This window comes from Theropithecus gelada, chromosome 14, assembly GCF_003255815.1.
Source record: "Theropithecus gelada isolate Dixy chromosome 14, Tgel_1.0, whole genome shotgun sequence".
NCBI lineage: Eukaryota > Metazoa > Chordata > Mammalia > Primates > Cercopithecidae > Theropithecus > Theropithecus gelada.
Window position 1 is genome coordinate 64,767,700 of NC_037682.1, and position 16,190 is coordinate 64,783,889.

Genomic DNA, 16,190 nt, shown 5'->3' on the forward strand with positions numbered 1-16,190 from the left:
AAGTGAGTTGTGATCACGCCACTGTACTCCAGCCTGGGCAACAGATACTTTGTCTCAAAACAAACAAACAAACAAAACAACAACAACAAAAAACCCATACTATAGAACTACTACAAGAAAACATAGAGTAAATGCTTCTGGATATTGGTCAAGGCAGATTTTTATGGCTGAGACTTTAATGCTACAGGCAACAAAACAAAAAATAGACAAACAGGACTACATTGAATTAAACACTCTATGCAGCAAAGGAAATAATCAACAGAGTTAACAGATGACCTACAGAATGGAAGAAAATACTTGCAAACTATTCATGCAACAAGGGACTAATATCCAGAATATACACGAACTCAAACAACTCAATAGCAAAATACCATGTAATCTCATTAAAAAGAGGGCACAGGATCTGTAACCACTTTTCTCAAAAGAAGACATAATGGCCAACAGGTATATGAAAAAATACTCAACATTACTTATCATCAGTAAAATGCAAATCAAAACCAGATACCAAAACCAAAATCAGATATCATCTTACCCCAGTTAGAATCGCTATTTATCAAAAAGACAAAAAATAACAAGTGCTAGTGAAGATGCAGATAAAAGGGAACTGTTATACAGTGTTGATGGGAATGTAAATTAGTACAGTCATTATGGAAAACAGCATGGAGGTTTCTCAAAACACTAAAAATAGAACTACTATATGACCCAGCAATCCCTCTTTTGGATATTTATCCAAAGGAAAGGAAATCAGTGTATCAAAGTCATACCTTCATCCCATGTTTATTACAGCACTATTCACAGTGGCCAAGATGTGGAATCAACCTAAGTGTCTATTAATGGATTAAGAAAATGTGATATATACACACAATGGAATACTATTCAGTCATTAAAAAAAAATGAAATCTTGTCATTTGCAGCAATATGAATGGAACTGGAGGCCATTATGTTAAGTGAATAAGCTAGGCACAGAAAGACAAATATCACATCTTCTCACGCATGTGAGGGAGCTAAAAAATATTAACCAAAGAAGTAGAGAGTAGAGGCCGGGGCCGGGTGCGGCGGCTCACGCCTGCAATCCCAGCACTTTGGGAGGACAAGGCGGGCGGATCATGAGGTCAGGAGATTGAGACCATCCTGGCTAAGACGCTGAAACCCTGTCTCTACTAAAAATACAAAAACAAAATTAGCTGGGCGTGGTGGCAGGCGCCTGTAGTCCCAGCTAGTTGGGAGGCTGAGGCAGGAGAATGGCGTGAACCTGGGAGGCGGAGCTTGCAGTGAGTGGAAATCTCGCCACTGCACTCCAGCCTGGGCGACAGCCAAGACTCCGTCTCAAAAAAAAAAAAAAAAAAAAAAAAAGAGAGAGTACAGGCTGGGCGCAGTGGCTCACGCCTGTAATCCCAGCACTTTGGGAAGACAAGGCGGGTGGATCACGAGGTCAGGAGTTTGAGACCAGCTTGGCCAACATGGTGAAACCCCATCTCTATTAAAATTAAAAAAATTAGCTGGGCGTGGTGTTGCACGCCACTGGACTCCAGCCTGGGCGACTAAGCTAGACTCCGTCTCAAAAAAAAAAAAAAAAAAAAAAAAAAGTACAGAGTAGAATGATGGTTATCAGAAGCTGGGAAGGATTGTGGGGAAGAAGAAGAGAGATTGGGGAATAGAAAGAAGCAAACAGACAGATGGGATAAGTTCTGGTGTTTGATAGCTTAGTAGGGTGACTATAGTTAATAATTCAAAATAACTATAAGATTTGAAATGTTCTAAATACAAAGAAATTATAAATGTCTGAGGTGATAGATATCTTAATTACTCTAATTTGATCATTATACACTGTATGCATGTATCAAAATATCACATGCATCTCATAAATATGTACAATTATTTTGTATCAATAAAAAAATTAAGAAGCCAAAAAAGGAAACAAAGAGTGCCTAAATAAATGGAGAAAGACATCATGTTCATGAATTAGAAGACTCAATATTGTTGAGAAGTCAATTCTTCTCAAATTATTTGTGGATTCAATGTAATCCCAATCCAAATGCCCTCAGTTTTTTTTTTTTGTAGAAGCTGATGGCAATGAGAATAGTCCAAATAATTCTAAAACAAGAATAGTGTTGGAGGAATTATACTATCAGATTTCAAGACTTACAGTGTCATTAAGACTGTGATACTGGCATAAGTACAGACATATAGACCAATGGAACTGAATAAAATTGAAAATATTCACACATATATGATAAGTTGTTTTCAATACAGGTGCAAAGGTAATGGGAAAAGCATATTCTTTCAAATGTGATGGTGGAACAACTGGCTTTCTGTATAGGAAAAACAAAGAAAGAACAATAACGACAACCAAAACAAATCAAACAGGACCCTTAACTCATACCAGACCTCAACAATTTAACTAGAAATGTTTAGGATCACAGTCCATAAGGAATTAAGCTTGAACTATAACACTTCTAGAAGAAAACATGAGAGAACATATCACAACCTTGATCAGGCAAAAATTTCTTAGAACACAAAGAACACTAATCATAAAGGATAAAATTCATAAATTAATCTCATCAAAATTAAAAGTTTCTAATTTAGAAAATGAAAAGGTAAGCCAAAGACTGGAGAAAATACTAGCGATACATGTACCTAAAAAATGACTAGTATCCAGAAAACACAAAGAATTGTTATAACTCAGTAATAAGACCAATCCAAATTTGGGCAAAAGATATTAACAGATACTTTACTAAGGGGGATATATGAATGGCCAAAAAACTTATAAAAAGATGCTCAGCATAGTTAGTTAATGTCACGAGTCTGTAGTCAATGCAATTCAAAACCACAGTGATCTACCATTACACACACACTCAAATGGCTAAGTTTAAAATGACTGCCAAGTTGGGGGCAGTGGCTCACGCCTGTAATCCCAACACTCTGGGAGGCGAAGGCAGGCAGATTGCTTGACCCACAAGTTTGAGATCAGCCTGGGCAAGATGGTGAAACCCCATCTGTACAAAAAAATGGAAAATTAGCCAGGCATGGGGGAGTGTGCCTGTAGTCCCAGCTACTTGGGAAGCTGAGGTGGGAGAATCGCTTGAGCCCAGGAGGTTGGGGCTGCAGTGAGTTGAGATCGTGATACTGCACTCCAGCCTGGGTGACAAAGTGAGACCCTGTCTCAAAAAAAAAAAATTTTTTTTTTAATGAGGTCATCATAATACCCAAGAAAAAAAATACCCATACCCATTCACCACCACTGGAGGTGACTAGCACTTGGTAATTACAAAGAGGAAAGAAAGAATCTTTATCATGGAAAGATCTGGTAGCACACCACCTTATTAAGTGACCACTCTTAGTATCATTAATAGCAGGACAACTTGGTATAATGATTCTTTATGTGATGAAAAACATCACATCATCTATGAAGTATTTCTGCCTAAAACACTAACCTGCCTCTAATCAGGCCTTAAGACCTAACTTCCATTTTATAGAACATAATTAATGGGTCAATCTAACAAACACATAAAGCCAGTGTTGCAAAATATAATAGTTGAATCTAGATGTTAGGAAATATATGTTTAATATCTTCATATTTTCTGTATGTTTGAATATTTTCAGTAAAAAATAAAAGCGATCAGTCAAGAGGTCTGCTAACATAGCATGAATACAGTGAAACCTCACAGTAACAGGCCCAGAGGTAATGTAAATTTGGAAATAATGTGATTAGAAATATATATATATGAAATATATATGTGTGTGTGTGTATATATATATGATCTTACATGTATACAAGATCATATATATATATATATAGTCTTGCTCTGTTGCCCAAGCTGGAGTGCAGTGGCCCAATCATGGCTCACTGCAGACCAACCTTCCAGGATTAAGCCTCTGCCTCCCAAGTAGCTGAGACTATAGGCACGTGTCACCATACCCAGCTAATTTCTTTTCATTTTTAATAGAGATGAGGTCTCATCTGTTGCCCAGGCTGCTCTCAAACTCCTGCGCTCAAGAGATCTTCCCACCTCAGTCTCCCAAAGTGATGGAATTAGAGGCATGAACCACCGCACCCGGCCTAAATATTTTGTTTTAATATCAGGGTCATTCTTGTCATTAACTTTGCAGTAATGAGGTCTCACATTTTATATAACCAATGTTCTCTCTTTTGTATAGGTATTTATAATAAATAAAGTATCGAATGAAAGAGAAAAACCAATGCAAATGACATACAGGCAGAAGAAAGGAAAAGGGTATGTGCAGAAACCATTATTGTTAATTCCTTTGAAGACTCTCATGGTCTCTTTGAAGACTCTCAGTCTATCCCAAAATTTTATTATGATAATCCTGTAAGTACTACCCCAATAAATATGCCCTCATATTTGCTGGCTAATTTTACTTAGGTTATTTTTTGTATCTGATAAGTGGAAACCAAGTGAGAGATTATTTTATGCTAACAGTAAAATTAATTAAATGCTACAGATATTCCAAATTGAGAAAATGGATCTGCTGTCATGGTTTCAGCATACTATATTCAACATTCTTAATAAGAAAACTATCTTTGAGAATGTAGACTTAAATACTTGCATCAGAAAAGGTGAGACATTGTGGTATGAGAATTTCACTTCATATTTTTAGTTTGAAACAAACAAACACAGTCTAGTTTGGCATTCTATGGAAATAATAGGTCATTTGGCCTAAATGAAGACTCTGTGTGCCTGATACCTACTGCTGCCACTACTGGGGATGGTGGGAGGTTTTGTAGAGTTAGGGTACCAGTTGGTGACACCACACATGGAGTCTGGAAATGGAAAATACACGAAATACCCTTCAGAAAACCTCTGAGACTTGTCTCAAAATAATTACTCCTGTTCCACCAAGGCTCTGAAAAACTGGCTTCATCTAGAGCGTGGAGAAACAAACAACAGGAATAACTCTTCTACCACATGCCAGTGTTTCTTTAGAGTAGGGGAGGGCTTGCCAACACTACTTGGCCAGCACTCTAAGATAGTAGTTTAGACACGACCCTGAATTCGAAGAGAAAAATGACTATTCATTGTACACCCTGCCCTCCTCACTATGGAGGCTGCCAATTAGACTGTGAACAGGAATGAAGTGGAGGTGGGGTTACTGGGGTTTCTCCAGCCCAGGCAGATGGCAAGCCTGTTCTGATTCAGATCACTTCCATGGGGCTGTGCCAAAAACATGCCCATATTCTCTATGCTTGTCTATGCTGCCTCTCGCTTCACGCCACAACCAGTGAAGCACTTCCTCAAAACTTCTAGAGTTCTAAGGGGGTGCTAGAAAACCACTAGTTTAGATTAACCCTAAACCAATGCAGGGGTTCCTTGCATTGGGTCCCTGAAAGATGCTTGCCCACAATTTTCTTACACACTTACAGGGCTACACTATGTCTCACGGGTGCTTATTCTGTCTTTGGGAAGATCTGACTACTAGAAAGTATTTCCCAATACTAAACTCACATCTACTTCTTTCCTACCTTCATCTTTTGGTTCAAGTTCTTCCTCTTGAAGTTACATGGCATAAGTCTGTGCTATCCCCTTTTATCTGACTAATCAAATACTGTTCATCTGCCAGTATTCATCTTAAGTCTTCTTCTGTGTTACACCCAAAACAATCCCTCCCAGAGTGATTTCTGTGTCCTCTGGGTTCTTCAACTACACTTAATGCACCACTCCTCGGCACTTATGCTTTACCATCTTAGTTATTTTTGGCATTCTTTATGCCTTTCTAACAAGAACATAATCTTTTGATGGCTGGATGGTGTCAGTCTTTTATAAATGTCTACCTCTATACCCCTTCATCATGTTGCTGCTGAGTAGATAGTGTGTGCACGGGTCCTCCATGAACTGGCCCTAACCACAAGTTTACTTATTTTCTATCACATTTCCTCACAAAAATCCTCCACTCTAATCTATCCAGCTACCAAATTATACCCTGTGTCTTCCTCATTTGCTAATACTTTCTTGTTTCCTATCCCAACCTCTCCCCATCTAGAGCAGAGAGTATTAGCCTCAGGCATATGAACTCTAAACACCGTACACAAAATGTACATTTTTGTATGTGGGAGAGAATGTTTCACAGCTTTCATACAACTCTCAAAGGTCCCAGACTCCATAAAAAATTAAAATCCACTATTATAAATTTTTTTCCATCTTTGCTTAACCAAATCTTCCCTATTCTTAAAAGCCCAGCTCATGTCCCTGGATCCAGGGAATCTTCCATATGGGGGAGATTTCCTAAGCTCTGAATATATATGTATGAATATATATGTGTATATATATCCATATATATCGATATATAAGGAGATAGATATATCTAAATTGATATATATATCTAAATTGATACACATACATCGATTTTTCTACCATTAATCTCTGTGGTTTATTATGTACCTTGTAGAAATTTTAAAATTAGTATCTTCATTGTGACTTAAATCTTTTGTATTTAATGTTTCATGACTGTAAACTTTACAGCACTTTTTGTTATATGTACTGCCTTCCACAGAGCAGGTACTTAACAAATACTACTGTGGATGGCCAGGTGTAGTAACTCACGCCCGTAATCCTAGCACTTTAGGAGGCCAAGGCAGGTGGATCACGAGGTCAGGAGATAGAGACCATCCTGGCTAACATGGTGAAACCCCGTCTCTACTAAAAAGATAAAAAAAAAAAATTAGCTGGGCGTGGTGGCAGGCGCCTGTAGTCCCAGCTACTCGGGAGGCTGAGGCAGGAGAATGGCATGAACCTGGGAGGAGGAGCTTGCAGTAAGCCGAGATCGTGCCATTGCACCTCCAGCCTGGGCAGCAGAGTGAGACTCCGTCTCAAAAAAAAAAAAAAAAAAAAAAAAAAATCCTACTGTGGACACGAATGAAGACGGTGAATCACCTTCATCTCAGTGTGTGTAGAAACTCAGTTTTAAAGGTGCATATCACAGTTGCGACAGTGTCATTAGACCTGGGCAAAATGCCACAGTTAGCTGCCACCTTACCTCTGCTTTACGAATATTTTCTCTAGCTTCATCTATTTTCTGTTCCAGCTCTGCTCGGCTTTGTTCTGATACAGCAGATCCATGACACTCCAGATCATCTAGAACCTATTAAAAAAAATGGGACAATAATGATGACTGTTTTTTACTTTTTATCTTCCTTAAGTGATTAGAGTATTTACATAATTCAAAAGGCTTTAGTGACTAGTAGCCACAATTTTTTTCATTTATTTATTTTTTGAACATTTTGAAATAATTATAGACTTACTAGTAACAAACTTACTACAGAGAGTCCCTTCAGTGGGGAAGCCAGGACCAGCCACTATCTGATTGACGCCACATGAGAGACCCCAAGGGAAACTGCTAAGCTGAGACCACCCAATACTCAGATTAGTGAGAGATAATGTAAAAACCCTCTTGTTCTACGACATTAAGTTTGAGGTGGTTTGTTAAGCAACATTACATAAGTAGAACATTGAATCTGAGATGCCTGTGAGATAGTGAAAAGATGTCAGAACAGGAAAGAGGTTATATGGATACACAGTAGTAGCTAGGCCCAATGTTGAAGATAATAATTTATGATTTGGTGGTAAAGTAAAACCATGGAAGTGATTGAGAATGCCTATATGAGGATAAAGAATAAAAAAAACAAGATAGCCAAACAATCTGAGAAAATGAATATTTAATTGTGGGCTGGAGAAAGAGGAACCTATGAAAAAATCTAGGAATAGCCAGAAAGGCAGAAGGAAAGCCAGGACAATGTTGAATCGTGGATGACTAGAGAAGATAACATTTTAAGACAAAGGGAGTTGTCAATTGTGATGAAATTGTTGACAGATTAAGAAAAATGAGAGATCAAACTGTCCATTTTGAAGTTAGCAACACAGACATCATTGGTGATTTTGGTAAGCTTAGACTATGAAGTGATACAGGGGCAGGAAAGGAAAGGAAAGCTCAAATGTAATGGGCTAAAAAGTAAGTGGGAGGTGAGATTCTATAGATAATAAGCATAGGCAGTTCTTTTAAGAAGTAGGATGTGGGCCGGGCGCGGTGGCTCAAGCCTGTAATCCCAGCACTTTGGGAGGCCGAGGCGGGTGGATCACGAGGTCAGGAGATCGAGACCATCCTGGCTAACATGGTGAAACCCCGTCTCTACTAAAAATACAAAAAACTAGCCGGGCGTGGTGGCGGGCGCCTGTAGTCCCAGCTACTCGGAGGCTGAGGCAGGAGAATGGCGTGAACCTGGGAGGCGGAGCTTGCAGTGAGCCGAGATCGCACCACTGCACTCCAGCCTGGGTGACACAGCGCGAGACTCCGTCTCAAAAAAAAAAAAAAAAAAGAAGTAGGATGTGAAAGCAAAGAATGAGAAGGATATAGGTATCAATAAATGAAATTGAGAAAAAAAGTACTATACTCAAAATAATTTCTTTGTGCTTAGAGTTTAGTCTTTGAGATATATTTTCTCCCTTCTTCCTTCCCTTCCTCCTTCCCTTCCTCTTTCCCATCCTTCTTCCCGTCCTCCTTCCCTTTCTCCTTCCCTTTCTTTTCTTTTCTTTCGAGACAGTGTCTTGCCCTGTCACCCAGGCTGGAGTGCAGTGGCATGATCTTACCTCAATGTAACCTCCACCTTCTGGGCTCAAGCAATTCTCCCCAACCTTAGCCTCCCGAATAGGTGGGAAGATAGGTGTGTGCCACCATGTCCGACTAATTTTTGAATTTTTTGTAGAGACTGGGTTTTTTGCCATGTTGCTCAGGCTGGTCTGAAACTCCTGGCTCAAGCAATCGACCTGCCTCAGCCTCCCAAAGTTCTGGGATTACAGGCATGACCCACTGCGCCCAGCCAAACATATATTTTCATGAAACCTATAATTGTGTCTTTAAAAAATATGTCTTGAGGGATGAAAACCTGTATTAATTCAACATATGTCTCTTCCCCTGCCCGTAACACACTATCACAGCTTTTCTTTGGCAATTTTATGGTAAACAGGTGAATTAATGTATTGCTGATGGAGGGCTTAAGGAAATTCCAACATGAGTAGATAGCTGACAGTACACTGCTGAGTGTTGAGAAAGTACAGAAAAAACACATACAATGCTTGAGCAAAGGAGTTTGAGACCAGCCTGGGAAACATGGCAAGACCCTATCTCTACAAAAAACCTAAAAAAAATTAGCCAGGCATGGTGGTGTGTGCCTGTGGTCCCAGCTACTTGGGAGGCTGAAGTGGGAGGATTGCTTCAGCCCAGAAGGTTGAAGCTGCAGTAAGCTATGTTCACACCACTGCCCTTCAACCTGGGTGACAGAGCAAGCCTCTTGTCTCAAACAAAACAAAACAAAACAAAACAACACATATAGGATATTTTTCACATTAATAAAACTCAGCTCCTTAAACTGTTTGACATTTGGCTTAAGGTGAATGTAACTAGGACTTTCTCTTATACTTACCCGTTGTTGATGAACAATGTTTTTATGCTCACGTGCCACACGTGTGGCCCATTTTCGAGCTTCCTTATTTAGACTGTGCTCCTCTGTGGTCCCAGTTTCTGATTCTAATTGTCGGCTCTACAACACAAGACAGAACAGAGATAAAAATATTGCTATCTTTATTGCAACCACCACTGCTTTGTAGATGGATCAGAAGGCCTTCACTTAATCAGCACTCAAAACATAAGGCACACTGCACTACTGCTGGAAACAATGTCTTATCGTCACAGAAAGTTACCAGAAGAGTAAGATGAGTATAAAACCATTAAAGACCATAAACTTTTTGTCTTACAGTGCTGAACACAAAAGCATCATCTCTAATACTGCAGACTTATCTTTTTGGGTGTGACGGACTTATCTTTCCGAGTGAAAAGGAAGCTAGCTAAGGTAAGCAAAGAAGAAAATGTATTCATGCCAACCTACTATGGTGATAAAATCATTGCATAAATAAAAATGGAAACAACTTAATAGTTTCAATGTGAGTAAAGAATCATTAAAGATAAGAACAAAACAATACAATAACAGCAACACAATCTTGCACCCCTCCTGCTAACCCAAGGCAGATGGAACTCATTAGAGGTCCATCATCAACTTGCCACCAAACCTTAAAAGTCAGTTTTTGCCCTTTCTCCAGGCTTCATATGAAATATAAGGGTGCTAGATCAAATGATCACCAAGGGTTTCTTCTAGCTGTATGCTATGATTCCGATTTACAAAGAACAAACCACAAAATCTAAATTAAAATATTAATAGCTAACTCCTATTGTGCAAAGTACTATGGAAAGTGATTCATATAACTTTTTTTTAAACAACTTTATGACATGGGTCCCACACCATTTTATAGAAAAGAAAACAAAGGCTCAGAGAGGTTAATTTTTCTTGGATGTCCTAGATATTAAATGTTACAACCTTAATTGTCTGATTACAGAATCAGAGCCATTAAACACAAAACTATTTTAATTCTCTCTAAATTCTTAAAGACCCCTGAAAAACAAACTTTATTGAAATAATTAGGGATTTATTTAAAAAAAAAATATGAATCACCCAAAGAGGCTTTTCATATAGAAAGAAGCAAAATTGTAGAATGAAAAGAATTTTAGAAATTCTGATCATGGCTCACTGCAGCGTTGACCTCCGGGATCAAGTGACTCTTCCACTTCAGCCTCCTGAGTAGCTGGAACTACAGGTGTGTGCCAGCATACCCAGCTAATTTTTTTTTTTTCCTTCTAGAGATAAGGTCTCTCTATGTTGCCCAGGCTTGTCTTGAACTCCTCGGCTCAAGTAATCCTCCCACTCTGGCCTTCCAAAGTGTTGAAATGCCAGGGATGAGCCACTACACCTGGCCTAGTAATTCTTTTGCAAGGTCTCATAGTTCAAAATTGATAGAGTAAGTAGAAATTGATACACTGGATTTTAAAAATTAATATTTTTGTTGGGGGAATTGTGATGGGGCAGAGTTTAAAAATTTTTGTTCTATACAGATATTTCAGCTAAAGCTAGATTATAACAATGACAAATGAATTTAAATAGAGCAAAATAATCAAAATTCAAACCTAACCATCTTTACATTCACATTTTATATTCTAATGGGAATGAACTTTATTATTATATTTTGCTTTGCAAATGAGTCTGGGCATTCAATTTACATCTGTTCTCAAAGTCAGGAACATTAAAATGTTAACTCTGGACATAGATACAAATGAAATATACAAAAGTCAGAGGAAGTGATCTGTAAAAGTAGAAAGATAAATTCTGAAGAGTCCAAGAATAGGTTTTTGAGTCAGATAGACTTAGTTTGAATCCACTGTATGCCATTTTATGGTACTACTAGCTTTATGATCTCGGGCATGTTAATTATCTGAGTTGTAGCTACATCTGAAAACTAGTGAAAATGTCACCTATCTCCGTAGGGTTGGTAGGTTATAATGAAGTCATATTTTAAACATTCTGGTATAGTATCTACATAATATCTTAGGCATCCAGTAATGGTAACTGCTAATGTTAAAAGCCCAATTGAAAATTACTTGAAACAAAAATTTTCTCATTACTGTTCATAAGAAAATCCAGATAATTCCTAGGTTCTTAATAGCGTAAACAATGAATCCAAAACAAAGATTGAAGATATATTGAAAGATTAAGGCAGATCTCAAAGAGAATGAATTTGTAGGGAGTAGCTGGATGAGAAAGGAGGCAACTGATAGAGACATTTAATTTTTTTTTTTTTTTTTTTTTTTTGAGACGGAGTCTCGCTCTGTCGCCCAGGCTGGAGTGCAGTGGCCGGATCTCAGCTCACTGCAAGCTCCACCTCCCGGGTTTACGCCATTCTCCTGCCTCAGCCTCTCGAGTAGCTGGGACTACAGGCGTCCGCCACCTTGCCCGGCTAGATTTTTGTATTTTTTAGTAGAGACGGGGTTTCACCGTGTTAGCCAGGATGGTCTTGATCTCCTGACCTCGTGATACGCCCATCTCAGCCTCCCAAAGTGCTGGGATTGCAGGCTTGAGCCACCGCGCCCGGCCAGAGAAATTTATTACTGAGCAGCATTTTAGGAATAGGTAAAGGGGTTTACATTGTGTGCTGGCTGCAGATGGGCCAAAACCCAATTTGCCTTACAGAATTTATACCTTCTTATTGAGTATTCACTGCGCTCAAGATAGAGCTTTTCCCTTATTTTTTATGTGTTTACTAAGACTTGGGAGTCCAATGATCAGGACAGATAACTAATGCCACTGATTGGAAGATGTGACTTTGAGATCCTTTGGGTAGGGAATGACACAAAACTAAAATTCAAATTAATTTATCCTTTTCATGAATTCTGAAATCAAGCCATGGAATACATGTGGAAGCTCCTGAGACACAGGTCTTGACAACTGAGAATTTCATACAAGGCGAATACAGCCCAGGGTATTAAACAATACACAGAGAAATGTTCCAATACCACCTTCACTATCAAAGATCAATATAAATCAGGATCTAGTATAGATAATTATGTTTTTGTTTGTTTTGTTTTTTGAGACGGAGTCTCACTCTGTTGGCCAGGCTGGAGTGCAGTGGCGTGATCTTGGCTCAGTGCAACCTCCGCCTCCCAGGTTCAAGTTGGGAGGCCGAGGCGGGTGGATCACAAGGTCAAGAGATCGAGACCATCCTGGTCAACATGGTGAAACCCTGTCTCTACTAAAAATACAAAAAATTAGCTGGGCGTGGTGGCACGTGCCTGTAGTCTCAGCTTGGATTATAGGTATGAGCCACCGTGCATGGCCGATAATTTTTTTTTAAGACAGTGGTATTAGCAGTGGTTGATTCTAACAAAGAAATCATAATGATTGCTTCTTTTTAAAACGCTGGCAAATTTATTTTATCTTTAGTTTTTATTTTTTGAGACAGAGTCTCACTCTGTCACCCAGGCTGGAGTGCAGTGGCACGATCTTAGCTCACTGCAACCTCTGCCTCTCGGGTTCAAGAGATTCTCGTTCCTCAGCCTCTGGAGTAACTGGGATTACAGGCATGTACCACCATGCCCAGCTAATTGTTTGTATTTTTAGTATAGATGGGGTTTCGCTATGTTGGCCAGGCTGCTCTTGAACTCCTATCCTCAAGTGATCCACCTGTCCTTGGCCTCCCAAAGTGCTGGAATTACAGGCATGAGCCACCACGCCTGGCCTATTTCATTCTTGTAACATTTTTCCTTTGTTTGGAAGACAGGGTCTCACTCTGTTGCCCAGGCTGGAGTGCAGTGGTGCAATCATGGCTCGCTGCAGCCTTGACCTCCTGAGCTCAAGCAATCCTCCCATCTCAGCATCCCAAGTAGTTGAGACCACAGCATATGCCATCACACTCAGATAATTTTTTTGATTTTTAGTAGAGATGAGATCTCACTATGTTACCTAGGCCATCTCAAACTCCTGGCCTCAAATGATCCTCCTGCTTTGACCTCCCAAAGTGCTGGGATTATAGGCATAAGCCACCATGCCCAGTCCAACATTTTTCCTGTATTTGATACAAAAATTAGCCAGGTGTGGTGGCACCAGAGGGTTGCAGTGAGCCAAGATCATGGCACTGCACTCCGGCCTGGGCTACAGAGGGAGACTCTGTCTCAAAATAAATAAATAAATTTTAAAAAATCCCTAGTCCCTTTAGAATAAAATATTAAAGTCTTTTCAACAGTCATAAAGTTGTTAAATAACGTTAAGGAACTAAATTAAGGAAATCAGCATTCCAATATTCTTCATATATTAGTCTTTAAGTCATCTTAACTATTTTGTCCTTAGATACTCTCTCAAGATATGATTTTGGTTTACTTTAAGGTTAATACAAATGCATAGAAGGCTCAGATATCTGAGTGGAGTGAGCAGGGCAAGAAAAGCTGACTTCACAGAAAAAAACAATAATTGTTTTTTAACTCTATAACTAAAATATAACCATTTCAACGAGAGAAAAAGAGATGGTCATGTATGATGAATGAAAATCACTAACATAGTAGAATACTAGCATTCCAACCCATTTCAAAAAAAGATAGTGTTGGGGTTGTTAGGCCAATGGCATAACATGCTAATTAACCCTCATTCAGGGAATTTGTACTACTTACATTTTTCAGTTTACTGAGAGACAAGAAATATATTGGGGCTGGGCACAGTAGCTCACACTTACAATCCCAGGGCTCTGGTAGGCCAAGGCAGAAAAACTGCTTGAGGCCAGGAGTTTGACACCAGCCTGGGCAACATAGCTAGACCCCAGCTCTTAAAAAAAAAATAGCGCATACCTGTAGTCCTATCTATGGGAGGCTGAGGCAGAAGGACTGTTTGAGCGCAGGAGATCAAGGCTGCCAGGAGCTATGACTGTGCCCTCCAGCCTGGGTGACAGAGCTTCTCAAAAAATATATATTAATATATTGAGTTAAATATTGGATCCATCTTATTCTTTATGAAGTATATTAATATATGGTTAATTATTTCAATAAAGTTGTTAATTATTTGTTCTCAAAAGGACTTCTTCAAGTAAAAAGCATCTGGATCTCTGTAGGTTATTGTATTCCAACCACACGTTTGTACAGGTTCACAATCCCACAATTCTGAAATTCAAAATGCTCTGAAAAAGAATAAGTATTTTTTGGTAAGTTTGGAGCCAAAACTCACTTGAGCCAAAATGTGATTTGAACTAATAAGAGGTTATTTATAGTTTTTTCTTTCATATGTACATATATGAATGAAAATATTCATACATTTCACTGCAAAAATACTATGTTTGATCACAGGGTGCTTCCCCATACAATGCTCAGGATTTTATGCAATGTATGGTATATGGGTCACTTTTCTAAAATCTGGAAAATTCTGAGTTTTGAAATATATTTGGCCCAAGGCTTTTGGTAAGGGACTGTAGACTTCTAAGTCACATATTTCAAATATGCCACACACCTTAAAGAGGAGTGGAACACTGCCTCTTTTTTTTTTTTTTTTTTTTGAGACGGAGTCTCGCTCTGTTGCCCAGGCTGGAGTGCAGTGGCCGGATCTCAGCTCACTGCAAGCTCCGCCTCCCGGGTTTACGCCATTCTCCTGCCTCAGCCTCCCGAGTAGCTGGGACTACAGGCGCTCGCCACCTCGCCCGGCTAGTATTTTTTTGTATTTTTTAGTAGAGATGGGGTTTCACCATGTTAGCCAGGATGGTCTCGATCTCCTGACCTCGTGATCCGCCCGTCTCAGCCTCCCAAAGTGCTGGAATTACAGGCTTGAGCCACCACGCCCGGCTACACTGCCTCTTAAGAGACATAATTTAATTTATTCTGACTATGCTAGGATAGCAGAACCTTCACTTGGAAAGAAGTGGGAACTCATCTAGATAATTGTTGAGTGTGCCTGGTCTCTCAGGAAAGTACGCTGGAGAAGAACTGGTGTGGACTGAGCCTTGGACATCTGGGGAAAAGGAATATACCCAATAAGGCTGGGGTGAAGAAATGATGAGAACTCTGAAAGGAGCTATACTTTTGTCTTGGGTTAGAGTATCAAAGGTAAACCTTAGCAAAAAATATGTCCCTGAGTAATGACATAAAAGTAAAACAAAAATGGCAATAAAAACATTGTGCCTAACACTTTCGAAAACATACCTATAAGCATGGTTAGATGAACAGCCTTATAAAGAGTATGCCTTTATTTTGGTAGCTCTTACAGAGATTTTGCTTTAAGAACTATAATCACAAGCTAGACAGGGGAACTTCCAGGCTCCTATGTGTCAGCACATAACTAATGCATCTATGCAAAGATCTAGTTACTCTGGATGGTTAGACAAGGAACCAGATCAGGAAGAAAGGTGACTAAACCAGTAGAGGGCCTATCATATAGATGGTGGACTTTTTACAAAAAGCCTTTTGTGAAACGCTGAAGAAATTAGGACAACCACTATGAACACTTAACTGTCAGTATTGCTAATTCTAAAATGCAACACTCATGTCTTTAGTCAAAGCCTCTCATTTTTGGATACTGTGCCAAGCATTATCTGTAAGAGGATGGTACCTGTTTACTCAACAGGAGGATTTCCCACAAATCCTATCACAGCCTTTTTCATGTTTATGAGACAATGCTATATGCAATACAAAATTTCTACAAGCAGAAAGAGCCACCCATAACATAGAGAATTTTCAGGTACATTTCCTGCACAGTATATTAACCCCATGTAGTCTTTTATAGACAAGGGAAATTTTTGCCAAATATTTATTTTTAATAGATGCAT

At 39.2% G+C, this 16,190-nt stretch overlaps 1 protein-coding gene across 4 annotated transcripts in view; it reads right to left on the reverse strand.

The window, feature by feature from the left end:
- FCHSD2 (FCH and double SH3 domains 2) overlaps positions 1–16,190 on the reverse strand; it is a 318,379-nt gene that overhangs the window by 46,699 nt on the left and 255,490 nt on the right. For all 4 annotated transcript variants that reach the window (XM_025355582.1, XM_025355581.1, XM_025355580.1 and 1 more), the window contains 2 exons: positions 9,434–9,550; positions 6,994–7,098 (listed from right to left, as the gene is read on the reverse strand). In XM_025355582.1, the coding sequence (XP_025211367.1) occupies positions 6,994–7,098; positions 9,434–9,550 (222 nt within the window). The remainder of the gene's footprint in view (positions 1–6,993; positions 7,099–9,433; positions 9,551–16,190) is intronic.